Source organism: Lagopus leucura, unplaced genomic scaffold, assembly GCF_019238085.1.
Source record: "Lagopus leucura isolate 7727_CA_CO unplaced genomic scaffold, USGS_WTPT01 Super-Scaffold_760, whole genome shotgun sequence".
Lineage (NCBI taxonomy): Eukaryota > Metazoa > Chordata > Aves > Galliformes > Phasianidae > Lagopus > Lagopus leucura.
Genome location: NW_024962257.1, coordinates 13,271,311 through 13,288,404, shown reverse-complemented (window position 1 = coordinate 13,288,404; position 17,094 = coordinate 13,271,311). Strand labels below are relative to the sequence as shown.

Here is a 17,094-nt window from a genome sequence, read left to right as displayed (position 1 = left end):
GAATTTCTTTTCAAGTGAGGGTTTGCAGACTGCCTCAGAGGAGCCTGTGCTCCCTGAACAGAACAGGGCAAGGACGAGGCAACCATCTGGAGTCAGAGCCCTGCAGTCCCTAGACACTGCAGGGACTGCAGGCCCTGCGCTTCTCTGCACAAATCCCAGCTCTTCCAAACCCCCAGATCTCACGGCTTTGCAATGCAGTTCTGCAGTTCTTGCCTTTCCCTTTTGCATCTTTGTTTCTGCATCAGTACCAAAAAGCCTTACTGATCTCAAGCAGACCAATCCTTGCAGCTTTCAACACCTTCCCAAAGTTGTAAGAATCCAACATGGTAAGTGCCTTTGAAGCCTCAGGAACAGCAAAGATGAGGTTAAGATGAGGGCATGGTCTGTGCTTTTATCTTGCACCCATAATACTGTGCACAGGCTGTGGATTATATATGCATTCTGCATCAGAAGAGCACCTGCATGGGCCAGGCCTGGAGGAAGAGGTCCATTTGTTGGGATGAAGACCATCTTCTATTATCTTTAAGAAAGGGAACGATTTCAGATGTCACACAGCTGAACAACAGCTACACGTCATCCCCTCCCATGTTCAGCACTATTTCACACTGCTTTCTAAAACACCAGGTCTCATAGACAGACTGAGGGCCACAGCAGGAAAGAGACAGGAAAGGCTGATGGGACTGTGAACCACGTGCACCAGGGGCTCATCCTCAGCTCTTACTCCTCGTGCAACTTTTCTCCTGTGTGGGGAAATGGAAGAGATTTAGTGGTGGACATCAACTCGGCTAAGATTTATCCTCCAATCTGTAGTGCTGTTAAAATAAAAAGGAAAGAAGAGTGGGGGAACAGAGAGAATGAAAGGAAGGGGAGGGAGGAGAATTGGAACAACAACACAGCTCCAAAGCTGTCTGCTTCCATCACTCACATTTCCAAGGAATAATTCACCCTGAGTTCCCAGCTGCTGTGCTCCAGCCTTCACTTCTTGCCATGCTAGTATCTGGGCTCACTTCACAGGGGAGCACACAAAAGGTCTGGTTAACAGAAGTCCACTCATTTCCACAAGCAGCTGCACTCAGGCTTGACACAAGAGGCAGAGAATGGCACAAGGGATCATCTCCAGAGGGCAGGAGAGGACTGTCCCTCCCTCACTTCTACCTTCTCATTCCAGCACTGCTTGAACACAACCTCCATTGCTACCCACCAAGGTCAGAGATGAGCTCCTGCACCTCCAGGAGACCGCCAGCTTTGCACACTCATCTGAGTGTGCAAACAACCTGAGTCCCACCACCAGCAGCTCCAAATGAATGCACGTGAATGCCCATGTACAGCGGGCCAACAAAGGTCACCTGCTTCTCCTTCTCACGTGTCTGAACTTTGGAAGGAATGGTTATCAGCATCTGTTTGGTATCTCAGAGGAGTGCTGGGTGGGGAGTAAAAAGGGGCCTGGAGCAGAGCAGCACCACAGCCTGCTCACACCCCACACTGCAGCTACCGCCACCTCAGCTGAGCCAGCAACACGTCTGAGACATGCCCTGCTCCAGCAGTCAGACAGTAATTACCAGGGAAGTCACTACAATTCATACTGCCCCCAGGAGGCCTCTGGACTCAGTAATTCAGACTATGGTACTGTTTACTGCCTCATAAAGATGAAGCATACTTAAGTTAGTGCCTTGATAGTTGGAATCTAGAGGATGCTCCCAGCTGACCACATACAGCTAACCTTCACGTGTCCACACACCACTAAGAAGTGCCAACTAAGGCCACACTGGGGCTGCCCCCCACAGCTCAGCAACCTGTTCCCACAGTGGGACACAGTGCTTCCCACCACAGAGGGCAGCTCCTGCTCTTCCTTAACGCTCCCAGAGCTCTCCAAGCCATGCACGCTCCCATTGGTCTCCTTCAGGTCTGCAAGGACAACCTGAAGGTGCCCATGAGCACAGGGCAGAGAGAAAGCACAGCCCTGCCCTCATCTCTGCACAGGATGGATGGATGGATCCCCACTGTGAGCCTAACAGTGAGCCAGGGGCTGGAGTTCATGCATGCCTGGAAGACACAGCATTCGAGCACTAAGAAAAACAAGCCATTGTGCCAAGCTTTGCTATTTGCTAGATGCCCTGGGGTATGTGGGACATGAGGATGTGCCCAACACACGTTACTGCATGGACCACAGAAGTTGCTAGGCAAAATGACAACAGCTGCAGTGACCAGGCAGATTTGTGCCATGCACTGCAACCCTGCAGCTTCTACAACAGCTTTTTCACATTTCACAAGCAACAAGTGTTTCCACATTTGTCCCTCTCTGCAGAAAGTCAGAGCAGCTGTGTGGTGAGGCAGCAGAAGAAGCTTGGATTCCTTGGCAGGGAAAGGTGAAGAGGATCCATTTGCTGCAGTTGGAGGTACAAGTGTGATGGGAGGTGCCAGCACAGCACAGTACAGCCAGCTGTACCAGCGCCTGGTGTATCAAGGAACAAGAGGAAAAAAATCACCTAGAAACACGTACAGAGTTTCACTTTTCCAAGCAATGCAGGTAAAAACAAGGCTTTCAGCAAGATGAAAGATCCTGCTTGTGACCACCTGCACCTCCTCCCCACTCTGCCATCAGGGAATGCGATGGAAGGACAGCAGGTGCAGACCTGCCCTCTGCATCTTGAAAGGCAGTAAGAGCCAGCAAGAGCCAGCCTCCAGCACCTGCGGTGAGCCTGCCATGCTCGAAATGCACAGCTCCCTGCACCTCTAAGCTCCAGCACGCAGTACCACCCCACACTGTGCAGCAGGGCACAAACCCAGGCGTCTGGAGACAAAGCTGTCCTGCAGCTCTGAGCAAGGGCAAGCAAGGTCCCTCTGGCTCCCAGCTTGGCAGCCCAAACTCTCCTCCCTACCCCAGGCACTGCCCTGAGCCTCCTGCTGCTCGTCCCACCGCCATCCAGAAGGGCTGCATTCAAAATTCAGATCAAGTTTCCTCCCGGTTTTCTCATCCTACTGCAGCCTCATAAATACCATCTGGAAGGCGGGAGCAGTTATTCTGGATCAGCTGTTCACACCACCCCTCTGTGGCCTCCAGCACCTGCCCCTCGCAGGGATTCGGTGCTGCTGCAGGCACAGCTGCTGCAGGATGCACTGTACTGCTGGCTGCACTACTGCTGCCCTGCTGTACCCAGGCAGGGTCATAATGGAGCACGAAGAGGATCCCGATTCAAATGAAAGCACAGGGCAGACTGTTGAGATGGAGAGATGCTGAAAAGGCCATCTCCTCCGGCAAGCCACAGACCTCTGGGCAGGAGCAGACAGATTTGTCCTTTGTTTTGCAGCCCCAGTTTGCCAAACTGAAACAGCATCAAACCACAGCTTATCTTTCCCCTCTGTGTCCCTTGAACAAGTGCCTTTTATTCATGGCAGTCCCACACAGCAAGACAGTTTCACATGAGCAAACAAAGGCCTCAGGGGTTTGCTCAGCATGCGCTGCCCCGTCCTGGCACACACCAGCACCGGTCCCAAGCCCAGATGGGATCAGCATCACCTCGGTGCTGGCAGCCAGGGATGGAGGCAGGCTAAAGGGGACTGCAGCTTCACACATTCTCCTCCCCATTTCTGAATCACAGTAGTCAGAGACCCAAGACCAGAGCCGCTGGTATCAAAGTGGATTAAGTTACCAGTAGAGGAAATCCAGCAGCAACTGGTGCCTGCTACTTTTGGAAGGAAGGAATGAGCTCCAAAACAAGCTGGAAGACAGAGGGCAGCTGGCAGTGCTGAACAGCTCAGAGGGTCAGGGAGTCCCCTGGAAGCAGGCAGCAAGTTGGTCCTGCCCTCAGCCCCCTCTGCCAAGCCCAGAGCAGCAGGAGCGCAGCCCTAAGGACAGACACTGCACAGCATCAGCTGGAAGGGCATGTGGTTCCTCCCTGGCACTTTCAAGGGGCTCTGCTCCACGTACCTCCTGTCCTCCACTAGCTCCCTCCTTGCAGCACTCAGGCTCCTGAGCAACTGCTGTCACCACATCCATTCATCAGCTCCTGCTGGAGGACCGAGGCTTCTCCAGCAGCTCCAGGTCACATGCATGACACCTCTCCAGGGGACAAGGGATTGTACTTCTGCCAGGCTTCTGCCTCTGCAGCAAGAGAAAAGTCAAAGGAGCAAGGCAGAAGGGCTGCTCTAGAAAAAATCCTGCTCTGGTTCCTTTTACTCTTAAAAAATGACCAACAAATTCACTTCCCGTCAATCCACCTCACAGCATATATGCACCTGGGAACAACCTGCTCCAAACACAACACCCAAGTGCTCTCCCAGGCTCTCCCAGCACAAGTGAGCACAGTGCACAAGAGGCTGTCCCCTTTCACAGCAAGATTGCAGCTCCAGGATCCCTTCCTAAAAGGGAGGAAGAGGACAGGACTCTGGATCTGGCCATAGCCAAAGATGGATACCAACCTCCTGCACGCACAGCCACATCCTGAGAGCACCAAAGCAAAATTACTCAATTCCTGCACCTGGAGAAGGACCTGACCCTACATCTCCACACCTGGATGGGGACCTGACTCTACCTTTGTGAACAAGAGGGCTCAGCTACTGCAGAGCATCCCAAAACCACGAAAAGGTGCTGCTACTCTGTCTAAATGGCAGATTGAAGTGACAGGCCTGCTTGTAGCTTCACATGTAACAGTAACATTCCAGGCATGGCACTCAGGCATCTCGGTAAGACCTCAGCACAAGTTCTGCCGTGGCTTTTACCTGTGTTTGTTGAAAACAGAGATGAGGAAGGTGACCTGGAGGCACGGAGCAGCAGAGGAAGAGAAAGGGAAATATGCCCTCATACCACTGGGGCCATCTGGGATCATAATAAAAACTTCAGTTTCTACTACTCTGTACCATCCTCTGATTTCTTTACAGCTCCAGAGCTATAAATAACCTCATTTTAGACAATTAAGAGGCTTTGAGAGGAAACGGAGTGCTGGAACAGCCAGCACAGAAAGCGGACAGACAGGGATGGAAGCCACAGCACGACGTGCTGCCAGCTCAGCAGCACTGCACGCTTTCTGGGGCAAGGTTCCAGCTGCCAGTGCTTTGGTGAGAACTGGCAACCAGTTCCAAGTCCAATGCTCCCATGTGGATACCAAGCAGGTATCCACAACGACCTGCAGCATGGTTTCCCTACCGCATCCCAGCTGGATGCCACAGCTCCCCTGCAGGGACACAGCCACCTCACCGCAGCTCTTGCACAACACCAGCTCTGCTCCAGCGTGATGAACTGGCACATCCTGAGCATCAGAGCCAATCTTAGCATCAATCTCAATCTCTTTGTCTGAAACCGTTTCCCCTTGCCCTGTCACAGCAGTGCCTGCTAAAGAGTCTGTCCCCTTCTTTCTTACAGCCCCCTTTCGATACTGAAGGGCCACCATCAGGTCTGCCTGGAACCTTCTCCATGCTGCTTTCAGGGGCCATAGGGGAGGTGTTCCATCTCTTGGATAATTGTTGTGGCCTTTCACAAGAGGTATTCATTCTGAAAAGGTTTTTAGAGAAAAACAGAACACTTTTCCAGTATGCTGCAGGAAACTCCAGAAAACACCAATTCTCCAGACAAGGGAAGCCATCCAGAAAGCTCCAGCCAAACCAAGTGGTGGACAGAGCTGCTCACATTCAGCTACACAGACCTCACAGTTTAACTGTGCTGCAACCCACGGGTGCTCCCAGCCTCAGCAGCCTGCTGCTGACATGTGCACAGCTCCAGCAGGGACCTCGCAAAGGCCCCCAGTGAGCAGAGGGCCCAGCAAGGAAAGGTCCATCTCCCTGCACTGATGGAAAAGCAACCATCAAAAACCCTGACCAGAACAGGACCCTGATTCCCCTCTTCACGATGGGTGGGGAATGGGATGGAATCTCAAAGACAATCAGTGTCCTGATCCCTTCCTACCACCTTACAGGTATGGAAGGATGCACCGGGAAGAGTTGCCACTGCCACCACTTCCAGCATGAGAAGGCACTGCAAGCCCCTGGCTCCCAACGCACTCAATGGCATCAGCAGAGCAAGGTCCTGCCACCAGCACCTGTGGCACTGTACTGTGCTGCCTGCAGCTTCATGAAGGGTTTGGTGTGGCAGGAACCTTGCCATGAAGGGGTGGCACCTCACCTTGGCCATGAAGAGTCTGCAGGCTCAGCTGAATGCCCCAACACCTCCATGTGTGCAAGCAAGAAGGAGCCCAAGCAGACTCAGAGCTAAGCCAGAATTCATCTGGAATATACACACAGCTATCGAGGATTTATTTAAAAATAAAATCTTCGCCCCAAGCAGAGATTTTAGCAACAAGATTCCTTTCACTACCATGCATTTGTACCTTTAATGCACTACAGTACATACCCAGTACTGTACCCAGTACACTGGGGAAAGCAGGTGTGTGTTCCTGTTTAAAAGATGAGATGCTAACACATACAAAGAGACTAAGCAGCTTGGTTCAGAAGAGAACAGGCACTCAGATCTGGATGTCACAAGGCTACTGCTTCCATCACCAAGGTCCTTTCACTGCTCCCATGTCCAGCTGTCCCCAGCAGACAGGGCTGTAGGCCACCAGCCTCAGCCCTCAAGGCACCACGGCTTCCAGCACACCTCCAACACCACACAGCATTGATCTCTGCCCTCAATCCTATCCTCACTGTGACCGAAATCTCCCCCTAAGAACAGCCCACTCGTGAAGCACTCCCACCCCTGTTTTCCTAACAAGATGTGCACGCATCCCTGAGGCACGGGATACACCACAGCAGGCTTGGCTCTGTGCTGGTCTTCAGCATCCAAACAATAGGAGCTCTGAAGGTGGCCACAGGCAGGAGCAGGAGACCAGCAGGAAAAGCAAAGTCTATCCCAGAACTCCTGGCCAGCCTCAGACCAACTCCCCAGTACTCCATTTCCTTCCTGCACTACAGGGCTCCAGGGATGAGGCCACAAAGAGGCAGACCCACCTACTTGGACTGCTTCTATTTACTTTTGTTTTCTTTAAAAAAGAAGAGTGTATTAATCTGTTTCTCTCTGGAAACCAAGCAGCTGCTGCTGCTTCACCCCGTTGCTGCACCAGTCTCACCATGGGAACCGTGGGGACTTTGATGCCTGGCAGCCCGGCTGATCTCAGCACGTCTTTTGAACCCGCTTCCATAATCACCGCCTAAAGCAAGTCCTTCCCACGCAGAGGCTGCTCGGTGAATCATGGCCAGCTATTTTCCTGTCTCCAGGAACCACGCAGCACTCAGCTGGGATGAGCTCTCTCCTTCAGCAGAGGAAAAGCATAATTCTCACCGAACTGCTCCTCACAGGACACTGCCTTTATCCGCACAAAGAGCAGAAGTTCCTGTGCTTGCCCCAACATCCGCCCCGCTGCGGAGGCTGGCTGTGCAGGAAATGTACTTCTACACATTAGGATTTCATGTAATTTCTCCAGCTCCAGCAGGCTGCAGGCTCAGGATGGGGAGCAGCAGGCAGAGCCGGCACAAACCGGGCTGCACAAACATCACCCTGCAGCACTGATTCGCACTGCCGGCTCCTGAACGGCAGTGCTGGCCATTCACAGGAGTGCCAGGGCAGTCTGCTGCTATTTCCACACCTTCCTCAGCTCATCTGGGGAAGAGAGGAGAAAGCAGCAGCTTGGAGGGAGTCATCCTGCAGGAAGGGCCCAACTCTGTTTGCACGATCCCCCAAGAGCTGCAGGTCCAAGCAGGATGGGCAGCCCTGCAGGCTGGGACACGCAGCAGTGGTGGTGGGGAACTGCACAAAACAGCCTTTAAAAGCATCTTAGGCATTGCTAGAACTCAGACACGTGACTGAGAGCAAAGACAACAACTAATTGCTTCCATGCCATTACGAGCCCAACTAGGAAACCCAAGGCAGGGCCTACAAAGGAGCAGAGCGCAATGCTGCGTGCCTTGGGGTCTCCCCAAGTCGAACACCAGACACTGGGAAGTAAACTTGCTGGGACTGGCAGCAGCAACAAAAACAAGGACTACACCACAGATAGGACGTGACCATCACAGCAAACGCCTCCAGTGGAAAGCCACAACAGCTCAGGGACACTCAGAAGCAAGCAGCTATTCCTAAAATATTAGTGGCTCCAAACGGACTCAAGCAAGTACAGACACCCAACCAGGCTGGCACTACAGAAAGCAGGCTTCAGGCAAAGGCTCAGATAGTGTTAGCATTAAACACGGCAGTCTCTGTAGTCAAGCCCCCAGGCTGGGGATTTTTAGCTGCTTTCAGCATACCTCTCAGCCTAGCAGAGCCTGAATGCAGCACACAGCCCTCTAACAGGAGGAAATATTCTTCACTCTCAGGTGGCTGATGGGGAACGAGCACAGCCAAATGACTCAGAGGCACATCTTGAGATGCTGATTTTATCAAGGAGGGACAGAAAGCGAGAGCAGGAAACACTGAGCTCTTTTTCAGAGTCTGTTTTGGTGTGTTTTGTTCCCCACAATCCGGTATTCAGAGCATTTCACTGCACTGTCACGAAAACAGCATCTCTTGCTCTTTTAAGTTCAAAGACCCTTGCTACTTCTCCCACTCAACCTGGAGTCATAATGCTTCATCTTTGACAGTTACAGTGAGTTGGGAGGTGAAAAGGGAGCCGCAAGAAGGTGGCAAGCTTGTTAAAGGAATGGAGATCTCATTCCCAGGTAGACACCTCCACCACTGGGGTGAGTGAGGAAGAGGTGGGAAGAGTCCTGCAGTTATTCTGCAGGAAACACTGGCAGCCTGGTAAATAAGATGAGGTTTGGCACCCTCTTATCGGTGGAAACTCGGCTCTGAGTTTCACAAGAACTAGAACTGAGCCTCTGGATGAGAGCCGACGCTCAGCAGGACGCAAAGCGACTCGTCCCCACTGCACTGCCCTGGGTTGAAGCTGAGAGGCAAGCAGGTAAGCAGGCTCCTTCCCCTTCTCCTTACCTTCGCAGCCGGTGGTGTAAATTCTGTTGCTGCCGTGTTATAAGGTCACTTTCCCAAACAGGACCACCATGACTACTCCTATACCAGCCCACAGCTGGGTGCCCTGGGTAGGGTGGGCTAGTGAAGCCATGGTCCGACTCCGTCTCTGCGGCCAGCGACGAGGCAGAGCTCCCCATGGTTCCCCCCTACCCAGGCCACGCAGAGCTTTATCCTAGGTTAGGTCCAAGGCAGTGGCACAGGCAGTTCGGGTGGGACAGGCGAGGCGCTGCGGCATGGGCTGCTGTAAGGATCCCGACTCGCTGGAGAAAGGAAGGTCGGTTCTGATCAAGAGTTGAAAAAACAAAGAGAAAAGGGAAAGAAAAAAAAAAAAAAAAGAAAAAAAAAAAAGAAAGAAAAAAAAAAGGAAAAAGAGAGAAAGATAAGGTATGATTTCAGCAACACCCCTCCTGTCTTAGAAGCAGAAGCGTGCATGTTAGTGCATGCTCTGACCAGGGCCACGTCACCGAAGCCTGCTTTTGCTGCCTGGAGATGTGGAGCGCAGGGCTGCAGAAGAGGATCTCCCCAGGGAAGCACCAGGACTTTCCAGGCTCAGGTTTGTCTGCAGGGAGGATGTACATAAAACAAAATATCCCTCTTTTCCTGCTTCCCACTAACACTGCAGTAATGCTGCATACGGGCTGACTGGCCGTCTGCACAAGTATGTTTTCTGTGACCAGGGCAATGAAATACTCTCTTTCAGCTCTAGCCAATTTTTAGCAGATTCTGAGCATTCCCCTACCCAAAGAAGTGGGTTTGGGGCTTTGAATGTTCTTCCTTTTCGCCCTCTCTCACACTTCTTAGAATCTCACAGTTAAAACCCAAAAACATTTCTTGTCCTCTGACATTCAAAGAAGTTTAAACATATATGTCTCCTTAAAGGAGAGAGGCACGGCAATCTGGATGCGTGTCAGAAGGAGCGAATCAAGGGAACATTTAACAGAGAGAAAAGAAGAAAGGAGGAAGAAGAAAAAATTAGCACAGCTGAGCTTATTCAATTACCCACCAGGATTTACAGAGATGAATGAACTGTAGAAAGACCTTTGCGAAGAATCTACTTTGCACAGCAAAAAGGCTGAAACAAAGATTCCTAAAATACAGCTTTTCAATCCCGGGGTTGTTCTGAGGGACCAAGAAAGGCCTTGATAGATAACAGCCTCTCAAACGCAGCAGCTCAAGGAGCAGGTGCAGTTTTGCTACAAGCTTAACACTGAAACGTGCCTGCATAAGGCCATTAACTGAAGAACATTAGCTACTTTGTCATGGTGCCTTCTCTGCAACCTGCAAAGCCTGAGCTAAGGAAATAGAACTGGTAAAAATAAAAGCTCAAGAACACCATTTTCCCTACCTCGATTACTTTGCTGTAATTGGTCTGCCTAATTGCTGTGCACCAGGCAGACTGAAGACATCACATCTCCACACTGAGCTCCCTGCACAACACCAGGACTTTGATTTCTTGCAGGTTCAGCCAACGTGGATCCCTGGCACTTCCTCTCTCATTTCCTCCAACTTGGGCAATTAGCTTGCAACAAATCTGATTTCCTGGCTAACTGAAAGCAGTGATGTGAGGGGAAGTATCTCCCAGTGTCATCAGTTCAACTCTGACTGAGACAGCCCAGTTTCACACCCTGCTGAGAGAACAAGCTGCCTCACCTTAGGAGTTGTGTTTTCCCACAAGAAAAAACACAAAGTAAAAGCAAATTGGGCAGAAACAGCCCCGCAGAGTTCACTCCAGGCAGTGCCAAGCAGAAGGTGGGATGCTCGATTTGCTAACAGCCTTCTCCCCTGCACAAACCGCCTAAAGAAGCCATTCCACAGCCTGGATCGAGATCGCTTCCTCCTCCGAGTCCTGAGCTGGAAAAGCAGAGCCCTTTGCTTCTTCCTCCTACGTGCAGAAGCGCCAGTTTTAGCTCACCACAACAGGCACAAGACCTGCCTGCTGCCGGCATCGCTGCTGGCTCCCAACGCGTCGCTCACGTCTCAGCCCTTCCTCCTCAGGTCTGCACCGGGGACCAGAGCAAGGCTGCAGAAAGGAGAGAGCCTGGGAACCCTGCTTTAAAACTCCACGGTGGGTGGAGCTGGGCAGGGACCTATAAATAGGTGCAGGATAACCCTGCTAAGTCCTGGTGATCTCCAAGACTGTCTGGTCTATACGGGCTGCTTGGCTGCAAGCGCTGCGTGAAATCGGATTTCTCTGGGCAAAGCAGTAAATCCTTCTCTCCAGGGTTACCCTTCACACCAGGTGAGAGCAGCCAGCAAACAGTGCAGAGGGAAGCACTGAATGGAGTCCGTTTGCAAACAGGAGGGGAGGCATCGCTGCAGCTCAATGCAAAACACGTACCTGCTTACCACGCTGAGCCAGAAAACGCCTTTGGCCAACAATAAGCAAAGGAAGAGTCTGCAAGATGGAAAGATGAGAATCTGCAAACTACACCCCAGCAAGGGAAGGGATCAATTAAAAAGGGCTACAAAGAGGAAAACCTCACTGAAAGCACTGAGCTTTATTTTTTAGGAGCTTCTCCCATTGGGCAGGAGACACCCCACGCAGGTACACAGCCCATGCTGAGCAGAGCAGACCTCAGGGGGAGCAAACTGCCAGCAGCTCCTCTGCCTTGGCATAAAGGAACAGGATTTTCCTTCTAATAAATAAAGCACTGCTTCCACCTACCTCATCAGGACAGGAAGAAACAAAGCAAATAGATTGAAATGTCTCAGGAAGGGTGGAACTCATTCATGGAAATGAGCAGTTAAGCACCTTAGTAAGATGCTGAGTTGGGATTTTGGTTTTTTTTACCCCTTGCAGCTGCGATAATTATCAGGTTTCAACTGACACTGCTTAACTGCTCCCAAAATATTGCTTCCAAAACTAAAATAGATTTCATCTTTCTGCTTCCAAGTCACTCGTATGCATTCACGCTGGTTTGCGAGGCAGACCCTTCCTCAGTTTGCACTGATACTGGGAGCAGCAGGCTCTGGCAGCAAGCTCAGGACAGCAGAGCTTCCCTGCAGAGGTTGCTCCTGCTGCTGGAGAGCAGAGAGGTTGCCAGGGTGCAGGATGAGCTCTATGCCTCAACACCAGCGAGCAGGTTGGGTCCCAGCCCTTCTGCCACAGCACGCAAAGCCAAGCACAGATGTTCTCAGTCACCTTCCCTTCCAAAGTAGATTTCCATTTTGAAGTGAAAAACAAATAAGCAAACAAACAAAAAAGATAAAAGAAAAACAAGACCCAGCTCACACGTTCCAATGTGGAACTAGGAAACTGCAGGATCAGCTTGTCCCAAGATGTTCCTAGCATAGAGCCCAAGCTCTTCCCTCCGGCATGCAGCAGGAAGAGACAGATTTCTGGAGCTGCTCCAGCCCCTGAAAATGCCAAGGGCAGATTCACCTCACTTGGTCCTGTGTGCAGAAGCCCCCTGGTACGTGATAGATGCTCCCCACACTCCTTTTGTTATCTATCTGTTCACGTAACACAGCTCAGCTCTTGCCCAAGTCTTCCAACATCTCGCTGCTCTCAGCCTCCCACACCTAAGACCAAGACTCTGTCACATCATTAGCTTCTCAACCCCATACAGTCACCTCTGAGCTACTGCCTTCTCTGCTAGGACCCAGCAATGAAAACACAGCTGCCCTGCACACCATACAGCTCTGTTCACAGTGTCCCCCCACGTACCTGGAGGAAAAGCATCCTCAGAGCTGTGCCACAGGAAGATGAGAGCCTCCTGCTACAACACAGAGGCTGCCACTACCAGCCCTTCTCTTCCCTCAACTGTGTGCACATCCCTGCCTTGGGCATCAGAAAGGCTGGACCTGCTCTCACCCTCAGGAGTATAGCTCTCTGCTTTCACACACATGCAACTTGTTGCTTGCAAGCTGAAACAAGGGTTCCTGAGACGTCCCCACCCAAATAGTGAGAGGTCAGGCACAGGTAACTAAGGCTGGACGTAGCACAGAGGCCTGATGGTGTCATACCAACCGAGCAAGTAAAAGCAGCTCAAGCATTTGTGTACACAGCAAGTGACAAGCAGCCAAGCTCCTCACCGCTCAGAGCAGGGTGGCAAAACCTGTGCATGTGTAAAGGCAGGCATGGGCACCAAGCTGAGCACGATCTGCATTCACCACGCTGAGAGGACCTCGATAAAAAAAGAGACAGCAGGGAAGGATGGGAGAACAAGCTCTCTTTTTCCCCACAAGGCAGGAAAAGAGCAGACAAGCAGTAAGACATCCATATCACACAGAAACAGGCCAGACCGAAATCCAAGATGCTAAACCCCAACTCAAGGAGAGCTCTATGGCTCAAGCACAGCAAAAGCTCCCACGGCTGCCAGCAAGACCCATGCTGCAAAACAGCCAAGCAAACCAAATGCCCCATGCTGATCAAGTAAGCGTCCTGCACAAAGCTGGAGTCTTGGTGACAAGAAATGGAGTTTTGCTGCTCTTTCTTCCCACCCTCACCTGCTGAGCCAGCAATGTAAGGCAGCCCGAGTGCTGCAGCCTTGGCAGGAAATTAAGCCGTCAGAAAGTTCCAGTTCCTTGCAAAGTTGCCGGAAGGCAGGGGTGGGACAGTCCCTCCAGGAGCAGACTGAGGAGGCATAGGTCTAACAGGAAGGACAGCCCAGTGGGAAGCTGTTTCAGCCTTCAGGCTTAGCACACAGCTCGACTCGGGACACAGTCCTGTGACTCAAGGCACTGCTCTACCTGCCAGGGCCAAGAAGCACTCAGGCTCACCAGGCACGAGGATGCCAGGCGTTACACAGCACCACAAATGGGAGGGCAGGGAGATGCAGAAAAGGGAGAAGTTTACCCACTCAAATGTTCATTACGGGGCAGTAGGGCTGGGAGGAGAGAGGCCAGCATCAGGATTCCTGGCCCAAGATGAAAATCCAGGGGACTGGAAGCTGCAAATGAGCTGTTTTCCTAATCACAGCAAGATACAAATTGCTGATCCACTTGTGGAAATCTAATTAAATGAAATTAGGTGCCTGGACACAGTTTTCTAGATGGGCTATTAATGAGGTAACAAGATAATTTAACCTGGAAACCTAGACCAGCACATAACAGGACCTCATACTTCATGCTACACTTCAGCAAAGTCCAGAACAGCAGCACACCTTTCTGGCCACAGACATGAACATGCAAAGGCAAGCCTGAGGATCTTTACCTTCTTTCAGCTGCCTTGAAACAGGTTCTGGCCCAACTTTAACCCAGAAGAAACTCATACACATCAGCTGAGTAGGGCTGAGCTGCACTCAATGCCCAGCACTGACTCTTCATAAGTATGCAGGCAGAGGAAGAGGTGTCCAAAGCCTGAAGCAAAAGATTGATAGGAAAAGTAGATTTATTGCAGAGCCAGCTTAGCCACAAAGCAATTAGCGTCAAAGCCTGAAAAGTTTCCTCTTCTCCCTTGCACAGCACACTGTAAACCAGTGATAGATTACCCAGTGAGCTACTGGAGATCCATCACGGTCACTTTGAGAGAGGGGATTATACAGATTTGAAATGGGAAATAGGCAACTTAATTACAAGCTGTGGTGAAGACGACTGACAGGAAGGCTTCTTCAAAATAAAGGTTAACTGCAAAGCCATCTCCATCACTAAAGAGCGGGAAGGCCCACCTGAATAAGCACGAAAAACAGCAACAAAGCCACAGCAGAAGCAGGGCCTGGATTTGCACAGAATAAAACACAAAACAAACAAACCTCTACCACCGGGTGCTCTATTAAGTCAATTAGCATTACTTCAGCGAAGTGCAGCAGGGCAACTTGTATCTTCCAGTTTACTGGCCAACTGTGGCTGCCTTTGGAGTGCAGCGCTAACAAGCGTGTGGGCTGGCACGGCTCATCTCATTAGCAACATCCCAGTGAGGCCACAGACAGAGAGACGAGGGGAAGAAACAAAACAAGACAAGCCGCAGCATCCAGTCTTGGGAAGCTTTACCAACAGATCCAATTTCCAGATCTTCTTCTCTGTGCATTTATAATCCTGGCAGCAGAGCTCTGTCATCCTCCTCAGCCCACAGAATACCCCAGCTACAAAACATGCCAGGCTGCAAAATCACCCTGACAGACTGCCTGCTGAGACCAGTCACACTGTGACAACCAGGAAGCCTTTATTTGCTGCTACTGATATGCTGCAGCTTCAACGGGAAGCAGCATAAGCAGGGATGCTTTGCAGGAAAAACACACACGTGGGCCTCCTGCCAGGAAAAATGCATCTTGAGTAACACGTGTGCTCTTAGTTTCCTTTTCTTTATTTTTTCCCCTCGGATAGGTTTAACTAGACACTGGGTTACCCAGCAGCAATAAAACGTTTTCTTCCCCTTCTCACTTACAGCAGAGTGTTGATTGGTAAACAGCAGATCTTCCAGTCTGAGGCTGTGCCAGCCTGTGCAGAACAGAACTGTTGTTATTGCACATTCACAGCTAGAGATAAACACGAGTAAGAGCCAGGCACTGGCTCTCCAATACATTTGCTTTATCAAGTTCACCTTGATTCAGCTGTTTCTGACAACATCTCTCCCTCCTGAATGGGCAAGATTGCAAAAGTAGCAAGGACAAACATTAAAAAAAGAGAAGTGACAGCAATGCAAAAAGTGCCCCTCTGCACTCACTAACACTCCAACTGTGCAGCTCAGAGCTCCACCTGCACTTAGAACAGTCAAAAGCACAACATGGAAATAAACAGGCTCAACAACACCAACCTCCCAGAGAGAAACAACAGAAAAACAAAGCAGCTTTCGCATATCTCAGGATAAATCTACACCACGAGCCACGGCTGCCACAGGACGCAAAAGTTACAATGAACCAGGGAAGGAAAACAAAATTTGCAAGTCATCTCTCATCTGCAAGACAACATTGCTGTGGCACAAGAACAAGAAACCAGCCCAGGAGAACTGGATGCTGAAAGGGCTGGAAGTCAGAGGAGAGTTTCTAGCCTTTCAAAGTGGAGATCTCTGGACCAACTGCTCCAGAAGTGCTGGGGAAAAGCACGCAGTCAGTTCCAACAATTAATTCCTGGTGAAGTTCATGACCTGCACAAGATGACCCAACAGGGTTGAACTGGACTTGACCCAGGAGTTTCCTCCTGGTCTCTGAGAAAGGCAGATCTCAGCTGTGTGCCACTCGAGTTCACGGGGAGTCACAGATGCCCAAGCGTAGCACAAACGCAAGGTCACACCCAAAAGGACACCAGGGATTGTATCTTGTGATCATGCTAAGCTGACAGATAAGCAGATGAAGAGCCGGCCACTGAAGAAGGGAGGGGAAGAGAGTTGCAGCAAGAAGTGCAGACTCAGAGCCAGCGAAAGCCCAGGGCACAAATGTGAAAGCAGTCTCAGAGGAAGAGGGAGGAGGAGATGTCCCCTGAGCACGCTGTCCCCAGACGCTTCAGCCACAGCTTTAATTCAACAGACATCAGGCAGACAATAAATATGTAATTTACCCAAACCACATCCAATTGCATTCCTTTACTAGAGACAAATCCCAGTCTTCAGTGCACTGCCACGTCCAGAGCCAAAAAAAGCCTCCTTTCACAAGGGCAGCAGTACCACATGCCTCCTTCCGCCACTTGAATGCAATTCAAACTTTCCTTGCTTTAATGAAGCATCATGTCCCAATTTCCAAACAATCAACCTCAATTTAAACCATCACATCTCTGGCTGTGCCTCAAGCAAGCACAGAGGTAGGGTGAGCCTGACAGACAGCAGTGGCATTTGGCATTTCCATCACAAACAACCAGAAGATAAAAGTGTAAGACTGGCTGAGAACTTCACCAGGAGCCCAGAGGACTGGGAAGGGACAGGGAGAATGAACCTGAGGGGGCAAGATGGTTTCTCTGCAGGCACGGCTCAGTGCTGTTACCTTATGGAAAAATACCAAATTCTTGCCCATTCCTCTCTTCTACCTCTGGATTTGGCCGGAAAAACATCTGGTGTAACTGAGGTGATATAGATACAGTGGTGCTTGATGCCATTATGACATTCCCCTTTCCTCCCTGGAATAACCATACTGGATTGCTGTCTGCTTCACCATACAGCTACGCCAATACAGCTGAAGCCATAGGATGTGTTCAATCACACAGGGCCTTAAGCAGTACTCGCCCATGAGAGCAATTATTTGAACAAACATAACCATCGCATGAGGAAAACACTA

The 17,094-nt window shown here is 50.8% G+C and overlaps 1 protein-coding gene across 6 annotated transcripts in view; it reads right to left on the bottom strand.

The window, feature by feature from the left end:
• Nucleotides 1-17,094, bottom strand: part of CAPN15 (calpain 15) — a 48,389-nt gene that overhangs the window by 26,009 nt on the left and 5,286 nt on the right. For 3 of the 6 annotated variants that reach the window (XM_042864029.1, XM_042864033.1, XM_042864034.1), the window contains exons 4-5: nucleotides 14,106-14,251; nucleotides 8,912-9,231 (exon numbers count right to left, since the gene is read on the bottom strand). The exons of 1 other annotated variant lie outside the window; for it this stretch is intronic. In XM_042864029.1, coding sequence (XP_042719963.1) covers nucleotides 8,912-9,087 — 176 coding nt within the window. In that variant the 5' untranslated portion in view covers nucleotides 9,088-9,231; nucleotides 14,106-14,251. Of the gene's footprint in view, nucleotides 1-8,911; nucleotides 9,232-11,288; nucleotides 11,346-14,105; nucleotides 14,252-17,094 lie in introns of all 6 variants that reach the window. 2 more of the 6 variants (XM_042864031.1, XM_042864032.1) reach the window with 2 other exon arrangements.